The sequence below is a fragment of the Somniosus microcephalus genome, chromosome 11, assembly GCF_052327205.1.
Source record: "Somniosus microcephalus isolate GS21.2 chromosome 11, FLI_Smic_1.0, whole genome shotgun sequence".
Classification (NCBI taxonomy): domain Eukaryota; kingdom Metazoa; phylum Chordata; class Chondrichthyes; order Squaliformes; family Somniosidae; genus Somniosus; species Somniosus microcephalus.
Genome location: NC_140997.1, coordinates 109892264 through 109909188, shown reverse-complemented (window position 1 = coordinate 109909188; position 16925 = coordinate 109892264). Strand labels below are relative to the sequence as shown.

Below are 16925 nucleotides of genomic sequence, written 5' to 3'. Positions count from 1 at the left end.
CCACCCCCCCTCTCAATGTTCTGCAGCCGCTCAATGGCATCCTTGAGCCTGGCACCAGGGAGACAACATACCATCCTGGAGTCTGATGCATGCCATCATCCACTCAACAGATTAGATGTGTCACCAGCACTGCCTCCCTGACCTGCAGGTCACGTTCCAGCGAATCCTGGCTGAGGAGGAGAATGACCAGCCATGCCAGATGGACAAGCTGATCATCAATGAATTTCCAGACTTTGCTATTGAGAACTAACTCAGAAGGGAATGTGTACCAAATGAGTTTAAAGTATGCAATATGCAAATACTTGAAAGAGTAGCTGATGTGGTTGTTTTCCTAAATCGCTAGTCCCCATTTGACACTGCGCTTTTACCTGTAGGTAGACCACTAAGACAATTTGGTTTTAAGGTAAGTTCTAGAGCCGTCCCAAACATTGTTATCGCATGCTTTCATCGTACTTTGTAAATACAGTTTTTGATGTTCACGCTGCAGTAAGCACTGGCAGTTTCATGGTTTAGTGTTGTCTGCTCCCTTGTGTTGAGCAGTGCATTAATGCTGCATGTGATGACAATTTTTGGGTTAGACTTCACACACAGCCCTTCTCTCACTTCTTGTTCCTACAGATTAGAATGGAGTATCTCTCACTGATGCATGCCATCATCCGCTCAACAGATTATATGTGTCACCAGCACCGCCTCCCTGACCTGCAGGTCACGTTCCAGCGAATCCTGGCCGAGGAGGAGAATGACCAGCCATGCCAGATGGACAAGCTGATCATCAATGAGATCTACAAAGAATTTCCAGACTTTGCTATTGAGAACTAACTCCGAAGGGAATGTGTACCAAATGAGTTTAAAGTATGCCATATGCAAATACTTGAAAGATTAGCTGATGTGGTTGTTCTCCTAAATCGCTAGTCCCCATTTGGCGATGCGCTTTTACCTGTAACTGAACCCAAAGCCTTTTGCAGCCTTACAAAAGTTTGTCTGACTTCTTGTAACACTTTATATCCTCCACTTGCTACAGAAGTGGTGGAGCATTGTGACTGACCATGGTGACTCTTGTTGCTACACTGTTGTCTACAGTGAGTTTACGTACATTTTAATTGTGTGAAGCTTCAATAACTCTAAAGTAGAAGAGTAGCATTGCACTAACATGAATACTTAACCGACAGAGCAGAATGTTGGGAAGGGGATTCAATGAGGTACAGCATCCTGCTTATTTCAGCATAATCTCAGTTGATAAGCTAGCCAAGCTAACATGTACTGAACTGGTCCGAAATGGGCCAAATCTTCTCTGGAACCATCAGGGCGCTGTATACAAGTAAAGGTGTTTAACTATATTCATTGTCTAGTCATTAACAGCTGGGCTGCTGTGTGTTATAAAGCTGAATGAGTCGAGGTGTTCATGTGGTACCTAAACCATGAGGGTAAGTAAAGCTTGAGCAGTTTAAGGATGTTATCTGAACCCTGACATTGTTTGTAACTCCTTCTGCTCCATATCGTGGTTAGGAGTTGGGGGATTGGCAGAGTGTTTACTGTCTGTTAGCTTACCACGGTTGTAAAATCAACAAATATCACAATGATAGCTTTCTAGAAATGGTGGTGGTTGGTGATGAGGGTACAAGAGCATGCCACAGAGCGCCCGGGTATCCCGCACTGCCTCCCAGAGCGCCCGGGTATCCCGCACTGCCTCCCAGAGCGCCCGGGTGTCCCGCACTGTCTCCCAGAGCGCATTGGTATATGGCACTGTGACAGCATAGCCAGTGACATAGGTGGTGTTTCTTTGTGGTAGTGATATTGGGAAACAACAGCCACTGCATAATCGGATAGATATGGTGCTCAAGGATTCCTGTTAATGTCCCCCTACTGTCTGAGAATGTGTGAACGACCGGTTCAGTATGTCACTCCACTTTCACTACAGGCTCTTGAGCTTACATGGCACAAGATGACATCTAAACCATCGCTTGTAACCGTACAGTTAAAGTGTACCAGGATGTTTAAAGGATTGGCATGTGTTTGAAATCTGCTGCCTACAAACTGGAAGTTGTGTGGCTGTCACTGCATCCCGAGGGAAGCCCATGATACTAAACTACCATCTGCTCAGGGCTGTGACAGCTTCCTGAGGCAGAAATCACATTCTCTTCCAGCTGCTTTATGCTACTAATCTGCTCAATGGGCAAACACAAGCAGCTTTGATGTGGACAAGCACACAACTGTATTGCACTAAGGGTTCCAGAGACAAATTGGGTATCATAGAGTTGTACAGCACAGAAAGAGGCCCATCGCGTCCGCGCCGGCCATCAAGCCCTGTCTAATCTAATCCCATTTTCCAGCATTTGGTCTGTAGCCTTGTATGCTATGGCATTTCAAGTGCTCATCCAAATGCTTCTTGAATGTTGTGAGGGTTCCTGCCTCTACCACCCTTTCAGGCAGTGAGTTCCAGATTCCAACCACCCTCTGGGTGAAAAAGTTCTTCCTCAAATCCCCTCTAAACCTCCTGCCCCTTACCTTGAATCTATGCCCCCTTGTTATTGACCCCTCTACTAAGGGAAAAAGTTCCTTTCTATCTACCCTGTCTATGCCCCTCATAATTTTGTACACCTCAATCAGGTCCCCCCTCAGCCTTCTCTGCTCCAAGGAAAACAACCCCAGCCTGTCCAGTCTTTCTTCATAGCTGAAGCGCTCCAGCCCAGGTAACATCCTGGTGAATCTCCTCTGCACCCTCTCCAAAGCAATCACATCCTTCCTATAGTGTGGCGACCAGAACTGCACACAGTATTCCAGCTGTGGCCTAACCAGCGTTTTGTACAGCTCCATCATAACCTCCCTGCTTTATATTCTATGCCTCGGCTAATGAAGGCAAGTATCCCATATGCCTTTTTAACCACCTTATCCACCTGTTCTGCTGCCTTCAGGGATCTATGTACATGCACACCAAGGTCCCTCTGATCCTCAGTCTTTCCTAGGGTCTTACCATTCATTGTGTATTCCCTTGCCTTGTTAGTCCCTCCAAAATGCATCACCTCACACTTTTCAGGGTTAAATTCCATTTGCCACTGTTCCGCCCATCTGACCAACCCATCTATATCGTCCTGCAGACTGAGGCTATCCTCCTCGCTATTTACCACCCCACCAATTTTCATGTCATCTGCGAACTTACTGATCATACCTTTTACATTCACATCCAAATCATTAATGTAGACCACAAACAGCAAGGGACCCAGCACCGATCCCTGTGGTACCCCACTGGACACAGGCTTCCAGTCACAAAAACAACCTTTGACCATCACCCTCTGCCTTCTGCCACTAAGCCAGTTTTGGATCCAATGTGCCAAGGCACCCTGGATCCCATGGGCTCTTACCTTCTTGGCCAGTCTCCTATGCAGGACTTTATCGAAAGCCTTACTGAAATCCATGTATACCACATCCACTGCACTACCCTCATCCACACACCTAGTCACCCCCTCGAAAAATTCAATCAAATTGGTCAGACATGATCTTCCCTTGACAAAGCCATGCTGACTATCCCTGATCAAATCAAAATCAAATCAACTTTTATTGTCATTGTAGTGCACAAGTGCAGTACAACGAAATGTAGGTTTGCGGCTCCTGAGAGTGTACATTTGGATTAAGACATTTAAACATTCAACATACATTTGGCTTGTAGTATATTAACATAAATATAACCATATAAAGTGCATTGGCAGATGTGCAGGCTTTAGAGTTTATTTGTGGAGTTCAGTAGGATGACAGCCATGGGAAAGAAGCTGTTCCTAAATCTGGTCGTACGGGTGCGAATGCATCTGTAGCGTCTCCCAGATGGCAGGAGGGCGAACAGACTGTGGCTGGGGTGGGTAGGGTCTTTGATGATGGACCGTGACCTCCGTAGACAGCGTTTCTGGTATATGTGCTCTATGGTCGGTAGCCGGGTGCCGGTAATGCGTTGGGCAGTTTTGACTACCCGCTGCAGGGCTTTCCGGTTATAGTAGCTACAGCTGCCATACCATACTGTGATACAGTTTGTCAGGATGCTTTCTATAGTGCAGCGGTAAAAGTTAGAGAGGATCAGGGGTGACAGATTACATCCCTTCAGCCTCCTTAGGAAATATAGGCGCTGCTGGGCCTTCTTCACCAGAGAGGTGGTGTTCAGGGACCAGGAGAGGTCTTCCGTGATGTGGACTCCGAGGAACTTAAAGCTGTCCACCCTTTCCACCACAGCCCCATTGATGTGGATGGGGGTGTGACTTCCGCCTTTGGACTTCCTGAAGTCCACGATGATTTCTTTTGTTTTCTTGATGTTAAGGGCCAGGTTGTTATCGGCGCACCACTTCACGAGATGCTGGACCTCCTCCCTGTAGGCTGACTCATCGTTGTTGGTGATCTGGCCTACTACCGTGGTGTCATCCGCAAACTTGATGATGGTGTTGGAACCATTAACAGCCACACAGTCGTGGGTGAAGAGGGAGTAGAGGAGGGGGCTCAGCACACATCCTTGTGGGGCCCCCGTGTTCGGGGTCGGGGTGGGGGGGGGAGGTGTGGTTACCTAATTTGACAGACTGGGGTCTGTTTGTTAGGAAGTCCAGGGTCCAGTTGCAGAGGGAAGTGTTCAGGCCAAGAGTTTGGAGTTTGGTGGGCAGCTTGTTGGGGACGATAGTTTTGAATGCTGAGCTGTAGTCTATGAAAAGCATTCTGATGTCGGTCTCCTTACCATCTAGGTGATTCAGTGCCGAGTGTAGAGCAGTTGTGATTGCATCCTCCGTTGATCTGTTTGCACGATAGGCAAACTGGTGTTGGTCAAGAGAGGCAGGAACACTGGCTTTGATGTGGGCTAAGACCAGTCTCTCGCAACACTTCATTATGATGGGTGTGAGTGCGACAGGTCGATAGTCGTTCAGGCACATCACAGCTGTTTGTTTTGGCACAGGAATAATGGTAGCAGTCTTGAAGCATGTAGGGACTATTGCCTGGGCCAATGACAGATTGAAGATGGCGGTGAAGACATCAGCCAGCTGATCACATTCCTTGAGTACCCGTCCAGGGATGCTATCCGGTCCAGCAGCCTTTCGTGTGTTCACTCCGCGTAGAACACCCCTTACGTCGGAGGTCGACAGAGTGAGCACCTGGTCTTCCGGGGGTGGCAAGGCTTTGGTAGCCGGCTCCCTGTTGTCCCTGTCGAAGCGAGCGTAGAAGTTGTTAAGCTCCTCCGGAAGGGAGGCATCGCTAATCGGGGGACTGGTGTTTTTGCCCTTGTAGTCAGTGATGGACTGGATGCCTTGCCACATGCGCCGGGGGTTCGAGTTGTTGCGGAAGTGATCCTCTATCCGCAGTGTCTGTTTCCTTTTGGCAGTCCTGATACCCTTTTTTAGGTTGGTCCTAGCTGCACTGTAAGCCGCTGCGTCGCGTGCTTTCAACAGTGCGCGGACCTCTCCGTTCATCCAGGGTGTCTGGTTGGGGTATGTCCTGATATTTTTATGGGTCGTGACGACCTCGACACAGCTGTTGATGTAGAATAGCACTGTGGATGCGTATTCCTCGATGTCATTATGGGCAAACATGCCCCAATCAGTGCGTTCGAAGCAGTCCTGAAGCTCCGATACTGCCCCCTCTGGCTATACTTTCACTGCTCTCACTGATGTTCTCCCTCTTTTGATGAGCGGTTTGTATGCCGGGGCTAGAAACAGGGAGAGGTGGTCAGACTTCCCAAGGTGGGGGCAGGGAATGGCCTTATAAACATCTACAATGCTCGTGTAGACTTGATCCAGTGTGTTCTCCCCTCTTGTGGGGCAGGAGACATTCTGGTGGAATTTCGGTGGTACAGTTTTTAGGTTTATGTGATTGAAGTCCCCCACGACGATAAAAGCTCCGTCTGGGTGCGCAGTTTGTTGTTCGCTGATGGCCCTGTTGAGGTCCTTCAGTGCTAGTTTGGCATTAGCGTGTGGTGGGATGTAGACCGCAGTGATGATAACAGCCGTAAATTCCCGAGGTAGGTAGAAGGGTCTGCACCTTACCATGAGGAATTCCAAATCAGCCGAGCAGGATATATCAATTATATCAGTGTTAGTGCACCAGGCATTGTTAGTGTAAATGCACAAACCGCCTCCCTTGCTCTTACCGGAGTCTGCAGTTCTGTCGGCGCAGAAGACCGTGCGTCCTTCTAGTTGGATGTGGGTGTCAGGGATGCCGTTGTTCAGCCAGGTCTCTGTGAAGATCATGGCGCAGCATTCCTTTGTCCTTTTCTGTGTGGAGAGATCCAGTTTGATCTCATCCATTTTGTTTTCCAGTGACCTGACGTCGGCCAGGAAAATACTTGGGAGGGAGGGTTTGTGTGGGGCCCTCTTCAGCCTGTTTTGGATACCTGCCCTCTTACCCCGCTTCTGCTTGCGTTCCCTGCGCGGTCTGCGCTGACTTCCAGCTGGGGAAGGGCGCCACGCTGGTCCCGGGGGCCGGGCGATGTCGGGAGGCAGATCGATGTCGCCGAGTAAGCCGCACGCAGTCGGCCCCGATGTCTAGGAGCATCTGCCAGCTGTACGGTAGGTCAGCCTTTAATTCCCGTATCAGCAGAGTCCAGAAGAGACTCAGAAGGAGGGTGAAAACGCTCAGTCTAGGGAGAGACAAAGCCGCTGCGTCCGTGCGCGCCACCATCTTGGATTAATCCTTGCCTCTCCAAGTGGAGACTAATTCTGTCCCTCAGAATTTTTTCCAATAATTTCCCTACCACTGATGTTAGGCTCACTGGCCTGTAACTCCCTGGTTTATCCCTACTACCCTTCTTGAATAATGGTACTACGTTAGCTGTTCTCCAGTCCTCTGGCACATCCCCTGTGGCCAGAGAGGTTCTGAAAATTTGTGTCCGAGCCCCTGCAATCTCCTCCTTTGCCTCACACAGCAGCCTGGGATACATCTCGTCCGGGCCTGGGGATTTATCCACTTTTAAGCCTGCTAAAACCGCTAGTACCTCCTCCCTCTCAATGCTAATATGTTCAAGTATATCACAGTCCCCCTGCCCGATTTCTATGTCTACATCGTCCTTCTCCATAGTGAACACAGATGCAAAAAATGCATTTAAAACCCCACCTACATCTTCTGGCTCCACACACATTGCCACTTTGGTCCCTAATGGGCCCTACTCTTTCCCAAGTTACCCTCTTGCCCTTAATATACTTATAAAACACCTTAGGATTTTCCTTTATTTTGCTCGCCAGTGTTATTTCATGGCCCCTCCTCGCTCTCCTAATTTCTTTTTTAAGTATCCCCCTGCACTTTTTATACTCCCTCTAGGGCTTCCTCTGTCTTTAGTCCTTTGTATCTGCCAAAAGCCCCCCTTTTTTTCCTAATCCATTCTCGTATATCCCTTGACATCCAAGGTTCCCTGGGCTTGTTGGTCCCACCCTTGACCTTTACGGGAGCATGTTGCCATTGTACTCAATTTCCTTTCTGAAAGACACCCATTGCTCCGATGTGGATTTTCCTACAAGTAGCTGATCCCAGTCCACTTTGGCCAGATCCTGCCTTATCATATTAAAATCGGCCTTCCCCCAATTTAGAACCTTTATTTCCGGTCCATCTCTGTCCTTTTCCATGACTACCTTAAATTGAAGGCATGGTAACATCCTGTGATGGGGCTGGGTGGCTCTCAATCAGCAATGTAATATGTAGCTCAGTTTAACCTGGTATTTAATGGTTTGTTTCCAGCTGTTGGTAGAAGTGCTGAGGTCCGCATTCTCTGCCAGTGTCGCTTGCTTCAGACTGCTGTTTGCCAGTATTAACTGGAAGTGTTTAACATTTGGGTATCCTTGATCCAATCCTGTTAATGGTGTTAGTTTGGGGCGGAGGTGGGATGCTGCTTACTCATTGGCTGCTAACTTTCTCAGGGAGCAGTATCTTCAGTAAGAACACAAGCCGAAAGTTTACCCTCAGTGCAACTCGCCAGTGTGGCAGTCAGTGGGAGTGTGCAGATCCCACTGCTGCAGTCTGCCACTCCTGGCTCCCAGTATGCCTTGCTGTTCAGTATTTCACTGCTAATGTTCGTATGATTAAAGCAGATACACCATTTATTTTAGTATTGTAGTCCTTTTCTGATGGCTTGGTGTGTGTTGGTACATAGATCAGCAGCTCTTTTTGTTGCTTATTTTAATGTGTGGTCCAGCTGTGTTGAGCTGTTCTCTGTGATCCCAGTGCCCTGCTCCTGGCACCGTGCGATCCCTGCTCCGACACTAGCAGTCACATGCCTAGTACATAATACATTGGATGTTAACCAATGCAAAACTAATTGTGCTTGAAAGGTTCAGTGCTGAATACATGGGAATTTTTCCTAGTAGCAGAGAGTGGGTTTTGGGAGCAGGTGGGGGGTTAAACCGCTGAAATTGACAGCGTGTCGGGAAGCCAGCTCCATTGCGTGCGAGAAACCCCCTCGGGAGAGGCGGGTTGTTCATTTCGATATGCTAATAGCTCATTAAGTGTAATATTAACATGGGTTTTGGGATTTAACTGTGGGTGCACAGGTTTCCCGGGCTGCCTGGAACGTGCCAGTGAAAGCAAGGAAAGCGCACAGCAGCAATTGACGGGCTGAAGAAATGCGAAGTAATAATTCCCATAGTATTGAAAGTGCACAGCTGCTTTCTTGCCTGATTGTGTGAGAGGCTTTTGCTCAAAGTCTGAGAGGGTCACTCATAACTGTACAGCTTACTTTTCACTACTTTGGAGGTTTGTCCGTCTGATCGGCACTCTGCAGCTGTGATCTATCACATCAGCATGGGTGCCGTTAATGCTGTTCTAGCTTGGACTTCAGATGAGCATCAAGAGGACCTGCAGCAGTTCAAGCAAGCCTGGAGACGCTTCTTGCCCCTGTCGTTTCCACAATCTGCAGTGCTGACTGTTCCGGCATCGCAGTCAAACTCAGAAACTGCACCAAACAAGAAGTGGCCTCGAGCCTTTTCAGGCCAAACTCCCTCGGCTGCCACCTTGCTCCTCTCATAACCTGGTCTGCACTTGCTTACACTATTTAAACAGCTCAAGCAGCACAATCAACCAATCCCAACACATGCACCAACAAAACAGTCAATCAACCCCCTGGAGCCAGCAACAACGATCATTCCTAATAATTTCTTTATCAGTCTAATGGTGGGAGGTTTTCTTTTTGAGCTCAATTTGATTGTTGTGTGAAACAACAAAGGGTCACAGACCGGAAACGTTGTACTGGCCGCGCTAGACGTGCTCCTATCTAGTTATCCAGCAAGTTAAACACTTATTCAAAAATAATTCTTCATGAAGCCGTTTGCTGTTTTGAAGCTTTACTTGAACAAATTTGTGAAACTGTAAACAAAGACAAAGTATGTTTTGTACATAAACTGAGTACTATACATTCGATATTACATAAGATATAAACATATTTACAACAGTAGAATAGACTAATTGTATAACTAACTAACATTTGGACTAACTTCTGTAACTATCAAATATTAACCTTTTATAAACATAGTGTTATCAAAATACTACTCTGACAACGTTGCTATTATGCTAACAAAGATACTCAGATATTGCGCTTGGCCTAACATATGAAATCAGATTACGTTGGATTGTGAAACCCTCATGGAATCCTCCATTACTGCCAGGTTCTTCCTGGGATTCTACTTCCTGGGTTACACAGGAAGAAAGGAACAAAGGTCAAATGACCTCACACAGGAAGAAAGGAACAAAGGTCAAATGACCTCTGTTTCATACAAACACACTGCTAACACATAACCACCACCAGAGGGTGCTATCTGCACATAAAATAGTCCATCGGTCCAGAACAAACGTTAACTCTATTTCTCTCTCCACGATGCTGCCTGGCCTGCTGAGTGTTTCCAGCATTTTCTATTATTTCAGATTTCCAGCATCCGCTGTATTTTGCTATTGTATTAATGTTAAAATGGGTTTGACACTAGTGTTATTGACTAGAGCAGTCCCTGGGCAGCTGGGCAGATATGTCAGCCCAAGGCTTCTCTCCTTCAAATCCCTGTCCCTCCATTGAGTGAACTCTGCCAATTCCAGAGGAAGCAAACTGCCCTTCTTGAGTTTTGTCTCCTGCTGATTGATTGTGGCATGGAATTGGTTACAGTGTCCCTCAACAGCCTCAGTCACTTCCGCTGTCAGACCAAAGCAAGATGGAGGCCTAGGAGGGGATACTGGAGAAAGGGCACAGCTCTCAGGAGGGGAGTCACCTGCTCCAAAATACATGACTGCAAAAATGCAATTGGAATGGTGACAAACAGCAATACATCACCAGGGTGGCTTGCTCTCCATCAATGCAGCAACCTGAAAATTGGTGGGGCAGGTGAGAGGGCAGGGACCACCTGTTGTAAAATCACCTGTTGACGCTAGTGTAGTTAGACCAGTGCCATGGGCCAATTCCAACCTGCCTGCTCACTCCAAGTCTCGTGATAGAAGTGAGCTTATGTTACAATTCAGGATTTCTCCCAACACTGTTCATTCGCACTGAAGGCAGATTCCACAGGCTGATATATGCCCCAGAAACTGAAAGTTAACCTTGTGCATGAAGTGATGGGGCTGCTGCTGCTCAGAGTTAACAATCTCCCCTTGCATCATGGCGGACGGAATCCGACAAGGACGGCGGACAATACTTCTACCCCCCTCTAATAGGCAGAACAATATCACACTGCCTATTGCAGGCTAAACTACAAATCAAATTTATTGCAGGAAAGAAATGCACAGTACGGTACTGACCGCTTCATGGTTCACACTGTTTCCAAAGCTATCAAACCTGTTTAAATGAGTTATTTTTCAATCTTTTTGACTGCCTCAGGAACCCATAACCCAGGTAGTGTAGTTTCACAGAGCAACTGTGATATGGAGCTGAATGACTGAGAAACAAGAATTAATGAAATTGCCGAAGCTTGTATTTACCAGTCTCAAATGCCTCTGAACATGCAGCTGCCAACCACGCAATGGAACATCTGGAGCATGCCACCTCTTGGATTGAGCAGCTGGTCACCTAGTGCCCATGCCTTAGAGAAACAATCCATGTTTCGATGAGGCACAATTGCATCAATCCTCCGGAATAGCATTTTGATTTGTCGGTCAAAGCACTCGGCCTGGTCCCCCTGGTATTGCAGCTTATTTCTGCAGGAAAGGACAGCTGGCACCTTAACAGCGGGTACTTCAATATCATTTGCATCTCCCTAGGTGGGAAAAAAAAGGCCATTGCCATTTGAAGGATGATTTGTAGATCAAGAGGTGCAGAGTTTCCCAGCCAGGAGAGCTTCTCTGTGCCATTAGTATGTAATGACTGCAAACACATTTTGTATCTGCTAGCTACAGCCTATTAAAATAAGTGGACAGAAGGAAACCCAAAAACAACAGCCACTGCTTCCAATTTTAGTTGAAGGATTTTGTTCATCTCTGCCAATCAGCATGTCCTAGAAGCAACAAGGGGGCAAGCTATATTAGATTTAGTAATGAACCAGATTTAGTTAACAGCCTAACTGTGCGTGAACCTTTAACAAATAGCGATCATAACATGATCGAGTTCAACATAGTGTTTGAAAGAGAGAAACACAAAACAGCTACTAAGATTTCAGATTTGGGTAAGGCTGACTAACCGGATGAGGCAGAGACTGTCCACAGTAAACTTGGCAAATTTATTAATCGGTAAAACAACAGAAGATCAGTGGGAGATGTTCAAAAATAATTTAATATGATACAGAACCAGTGTATACCTCTGAGGGGCAAGAGCTCTACATGCCAAAAAAAAACAGCCATGGATGACTAAAGAGGTAAGGAACAGCATAAACCAAAGAAAAAGCATACAAAAATGCAAAAAATAGCACAGATCCTGGCGAATGGGAAAGGTACAAAGAACAGCAAAGGGTCACAAAACTGATAGAGCTACAAAAAGGGTGTATGAAAAGAATCTTGCAAGGGATATCAAAATCAGCACACAGAATTTTTACAATTATATTAGGAAAAAGGGTGGTCAGGAGCAATGTTGGCCTCTTAAAAACTGAAAGCGGTGATATTGTCAATGACAATAGGGAAATGGCGGACATGTTGAATAATTACTTTGCATCAGTATTTACAGTAGAGAAAGAGGATAGCATGCCGGAAATCCCAAGGAGACTAATATTGAACCAGGGACAGGGACTCAATAAAAATATCGTAAGCAAAATAATAGTCATGAAGGAAATAATGGCATGAAAGAGTGACAAATCCCCAGGACCAGATTGTTTCCATCCCAGGGTGTTAAAGGAAGTAGGTGAGCACATTGCAGATGCCCTAACTATAATCTTCCAAAGTTCTCTCGATTCATGAACCGTTCCTTTAGTTTGGAAAATTGCACGTGTCACTCTGCTATTTAAGAAATGTGAGAGAAGGAAACCAGGGAATTATAGACCAGTTAGCCTAACATCTGTTGTTGGGAAATTGCTAGAGTCTATAATTAAGGATAGGATGACTTCAAAAATTTTCAGTTGATCAGAGAGCCAGCATGGATTTGTGAAAGGTGGGTCATGCCTGACAAACCTGATTGAATTTTTTGAGGAGGTGACTGAAGTAGTGGACAGGGGAATGTCTATGGATGTTATTTATATGGACTTCCAAAAGGCATTTGATAAAGTCCCACATAAGAGACTGTTAACTAAGGTAGAAACCCATGGATTGAAGGCAAATTATTGACCTGGTTAGGAAATTGGCTGAGCGGCAGGAGACAGAGTAGGGATAATGAGCAGGTATTCACATTGACAGGATGTGAATAGTAGCATCCCACAGGGATCTGTGTTGGGGCTGCAACTATTTACACTATTAACGACTTAGATGATGGCATAGAAAGTAATATATCCAAATTTGCCAATGAGACAAAGATGGGCAGCAGTGTAGATGAAAGCATAAAATTACAAAGGGATATCGATAGATTAAGTGAATGGGCAAAAGTGTGGCAAATGGATTTCAATGTAGGTAAATGTGAGGTCATCCACTTTGGACCTAAAAAGGATAGAACACGGTACTTTCTAAATGGTGAAAAGCTAAAAACAGTGGAGGTCCAAAGAGACTTGGGGGTCCAGGTACACAGATCATTAAAATGTCATTAACAGGTACAGAAAATAATCAAAAAGGCTAATGGAATGCTGGTCTCTATATCTAGAGGACTAGAATACAAGGGGGTAGAAATTACGCTGCAGCTATACAAAACCCTGGTTAGACCACACCTGGAGCACTGTGAGCAGTTCTGGGCACCACACCTTAGGAAGGATATATTGGCCTTGGAGGGAGTGTAGCGTAGATTTACCAGAATGATACCTGAACTCTAAGGGTTAAATTACAAGGAGAGATTACACAAACTAGGGTTGTATTCCCTGGAATTCAGAAGGTTAAGGGGTGATCTGATCAAATTTTTCAGGATATTAAGGGGAACAGATAGGGTAGATGGAGAGAAACTATTTCCACTGGTTGGGGATTCTAGGACTAGGTGGCACAGTCTAAAAATTAGAGGCAGATCTTTCAGGAGTGAAATTAGGAAACACTTGTACACACAAAGGGTGGTAGAAGTTTGGAAAACTCTTCCATAAATGGCAATTGATGCTAGACCAACTGTTAATTTTAAAGTCGGAGATTGATAGCTTTTTGTTAACCAATTAAGGGATTTGGGGCAAAGATGGGTATCTGGTCGCTGATCAGCCATGATCTCATTGAATGGCAGAACAGGCTCGACGGGCTGAATGACCTCCTGTTCCTATGTTCCATCTGAACCCAAGTACAGCATCTGCAAAGCTCACAGCTTTGCTGTCTCCTGGAATTGTCTCATTTGCTTTATGAAGCAGTGGCAGATTAATAAAATTGCCAAGTAACAGAGATTCATCATTACTGTAAAAGGAAATGATGTGTTTATCATGAACTGTCATCCTGTCAGCACTGTCAAGGTGCCTCCCTGCTTAAGGTTACATGGTGTGATTGTTGTTCCATCAGATTGAAATGAGGCAGAGACCTTCTTTGGAGAGAATGCTCAGCTGAATCTCAAAGTGGCTAGAGAGTGCACAATTGAGTATGTAAGTGCATCAGGGCATGAGAGGGTGTGTAAGTGTGTCAGCGCACAAGTGGTGTGTCAGGGCATGAGTGGGTGTGTACGTGCAGCAGAGAGCAAGGGCATGGGTGTGCACATGTGTCAGGGCATGAGTATGGGTGTGAATGTGCAGCAGAGGGCACAAGTGGGTGTGTAAGTGCATCACTCAGCAAGAGCATAGGTGTGTCAGTACATCAGAGAACAGGGACATAGGGGTGTTTGTGCATCATGGAGCAGGAGCGTGGGTGTGCAAGTGCACCAGTGAGCAGGCGTGTGGGTGTGCAAGTCTGTCAGGGCATGAACGTGGGTGTGCAAGTGTCAGTATGAGCATGGGTGTGCAAGTGTCTGCATGAGCGTGGGTGTGCAAGTGTCAGGGCATGAGCGTGGGTGTACAAGTGCGGCAGTCTGGAAGGCCATTTTAGCTTCATCCTTTATAAAATAGGCAGCTGGAAGTCAAATCTCGCACTGGGAAGTGTCTGTTGAGGGAGTGAATGGTCCAATGGGCTGGTTTCTGCTCACCAGTTAACCCATTGCTCTCAGCTTTGTTCTACTTAAAGATAACAGTTGAAAGGATGTGGAGGGAGTGTGGAGGTTTTAAGTGGTGTCTATTTGCAGCCTGGACTTTTCGTACAGTGTGGGATCTGCTCACTCTTCCCTGATATGGGCCTTTGCTTCAAAAGAAAAGGAATATTCTGTAAAATTACATGAGTGGAAAGGTAATCTGTATTTTCCTAAAAATGCTCAAATAAACTTGGAGTGTGAACGCCTGCACTGCGGGATTATGTCTCAGTATTACTTAAGGGGGAAGGCACATTTGATCCAAGTTCCCATTTAAATGGGATGCTAAGTGTTGATTAATACATTGATTTAATTTGTTAAAGTATTCATTCTCTCGCTGCTGTACAGTGACATCAGTTACAGCAAACAACTGGGAGAATTCATTCTGGCCTGAGCTCACCCACAGAAACCATTACAACTGTGACTACACTTCAAAATTCCTGAAGCATTTTGAGAGGTTTTGAGAGATCATGGAAGGCACTATCAATGGAATAACAACAGAAAACGCTGGAAACACACAGCAGGCCAGGCAGCATCTGTGGCGAGAGAAACAGAGTTAACGTTTCAGCTCTGTGATCCTTTGTCAGAAACCTGACCTGAAATGTTAGCTCTATTTCTCTCTGCACGATGCTGCCTGGCCTGCTGAGTGTTTCCAGCATTTTCTGTTGTGATTTCAGATTTCCAGCATCTGCAGTGTTTTGCTATTGTACTACATTAATGGAAGTTCATTCATTGTTAAAGCGGATGTGAGGACAGTTAATGGAAGGCAGTTACCTGAGACAAGATAACTGACCCACAGCGAACGCTTTCTCAATTAAACCAGAGAATATTGAACCATGGGCAGCGAAGGCGCGACATCAAGACATGCACAGCTAGCCCAGCACAACTAACCTGAGAACCCAAGCCTTACACGGCTAGCCCAGAACAGTTAGCCTGAGACCCCGAGCCCGACACGTCCAGCCCAGGACAACTAACCTGTGATACCGAGCCTGACACGGCCAGACCAGGATGACAAAACTGTGAGACCGAGCATCACACGGCCAGCCCAGGACCACTAACCTGTGATACCGAGCCTGACACGGCCAGTCCAATACAACTAACCTGTGAGACCGAGATTGACACGGCCAGCCCAGGACAACTAACCTGTGAGACCGAGCCCCTCACGGCCAGCCCAGGACAACTAATCTGTGAGAATGAGCCTGACATGGCCAGCCTAGGACAAATAACCTGCGAGACCCATCCTGAGACAGCCAGCCCAGGACAACGAACCTGAGAGACCGAGCTTGACACAGCCGGCCCAGGACAACTAACCTGTGAGACCGAGCCACGCATGGTCAGCCAAGGACAACTTACCTGTGAGGCCGAGCGTCACAACGCCAGCCCAGGACAACTAACCTGTGTGACCAAGCCTAAAACGGCCAGCCCATGACAACTAACCTGTGAGACCGAGCCTAACAAGGACAGCCCAGGACAATCAACCTGTGAGACCGAGTCTGACACAGCCAGCCCAGGACAACTAACCTGAGAAACCGAGCCTAACACGGCCAGCCCAGGACAACTAACCTGTGAGACCGAGCCTAACAAGGACAGCCCAGGACAATCAACCTGTGAGACCGAGTCTGACACAGCCAGGCCAGGACAACTAACCTGAGAAACCGAGCCTAACACGGCCAGCCCAGGACAACTAACCTGAGACATTGAGCCTGACACGGTCAGCCCAGGACAACTAACCTGTGAGACCGAGCCTGACACGGCCAGCCCAGGACAACTAAGCTGCGAGACCGAACCTGAGACGGCCAGCCCAGGACAACTAACATGCGAGACTGAGCCTGACACGGCCAGCCCAGGACAACTAACCTGAGACACTGAGCCTGACACGGCCAGCCCAGGACAGCTAACCTGTGAGACCGAGCTTGACACGGCCAGTCCAGAACAGGTAACGTGTGAGAACGAGCCAGGCATGGCCAGCCCAGGACAACTAGCCTGTGAGACCGAGCCTAAAATGGCCAGCCGAGGACAACTAACCTGTGTGACCGAGCTTGACACGGCCAGCCCAGGACAACTAACCTGAGAAACCGAGCCTAACATGGCAGCCCAGGGCAACTAACCTGAGACATCGAGCCTGACACGGCCAGCCCAGGACAACTAACCTGTGAGACTGAGCCTCACACAGCCAGCACAGGACAATTAACCAGTGAGACCGAGATTGACACGGCCAGCCCAGGACAACTAATCTGCGAGACCGAACCTGACACGGCCAGCCCAGGACAACTAATCTGAGACACCGAGCCTGACACGGCCAGCCCAGGACAACTAA

The 16925-nt window shown here is 47.0% G+C and overlaps 1 protein-coding gene across 1 annotated transcript in view; it reads left to right on the top strand.

The window, feature by feature from the left end:
* nckipsd (NCK interacting protein with SH3 domain) overlaps nt 1-8049 on the top strand; it is a 282238-nt gene extending 274189 nt beyond the window's left edge. The window contains exon 10 of the mRNA XM_085999969.1: nt 619-8049. Within this exon, the coding sequence (XP_085856095.1) occupies nt 619-819 (201 nt within the window). The 3' untranslated portion in view covers nt 820-8049. The remainder of the gene's footprint in view (nt 1-618) is intronic.
* The last annotated feature ends 8876 nt before the right edge of the window (nt 8050-16925 follow it).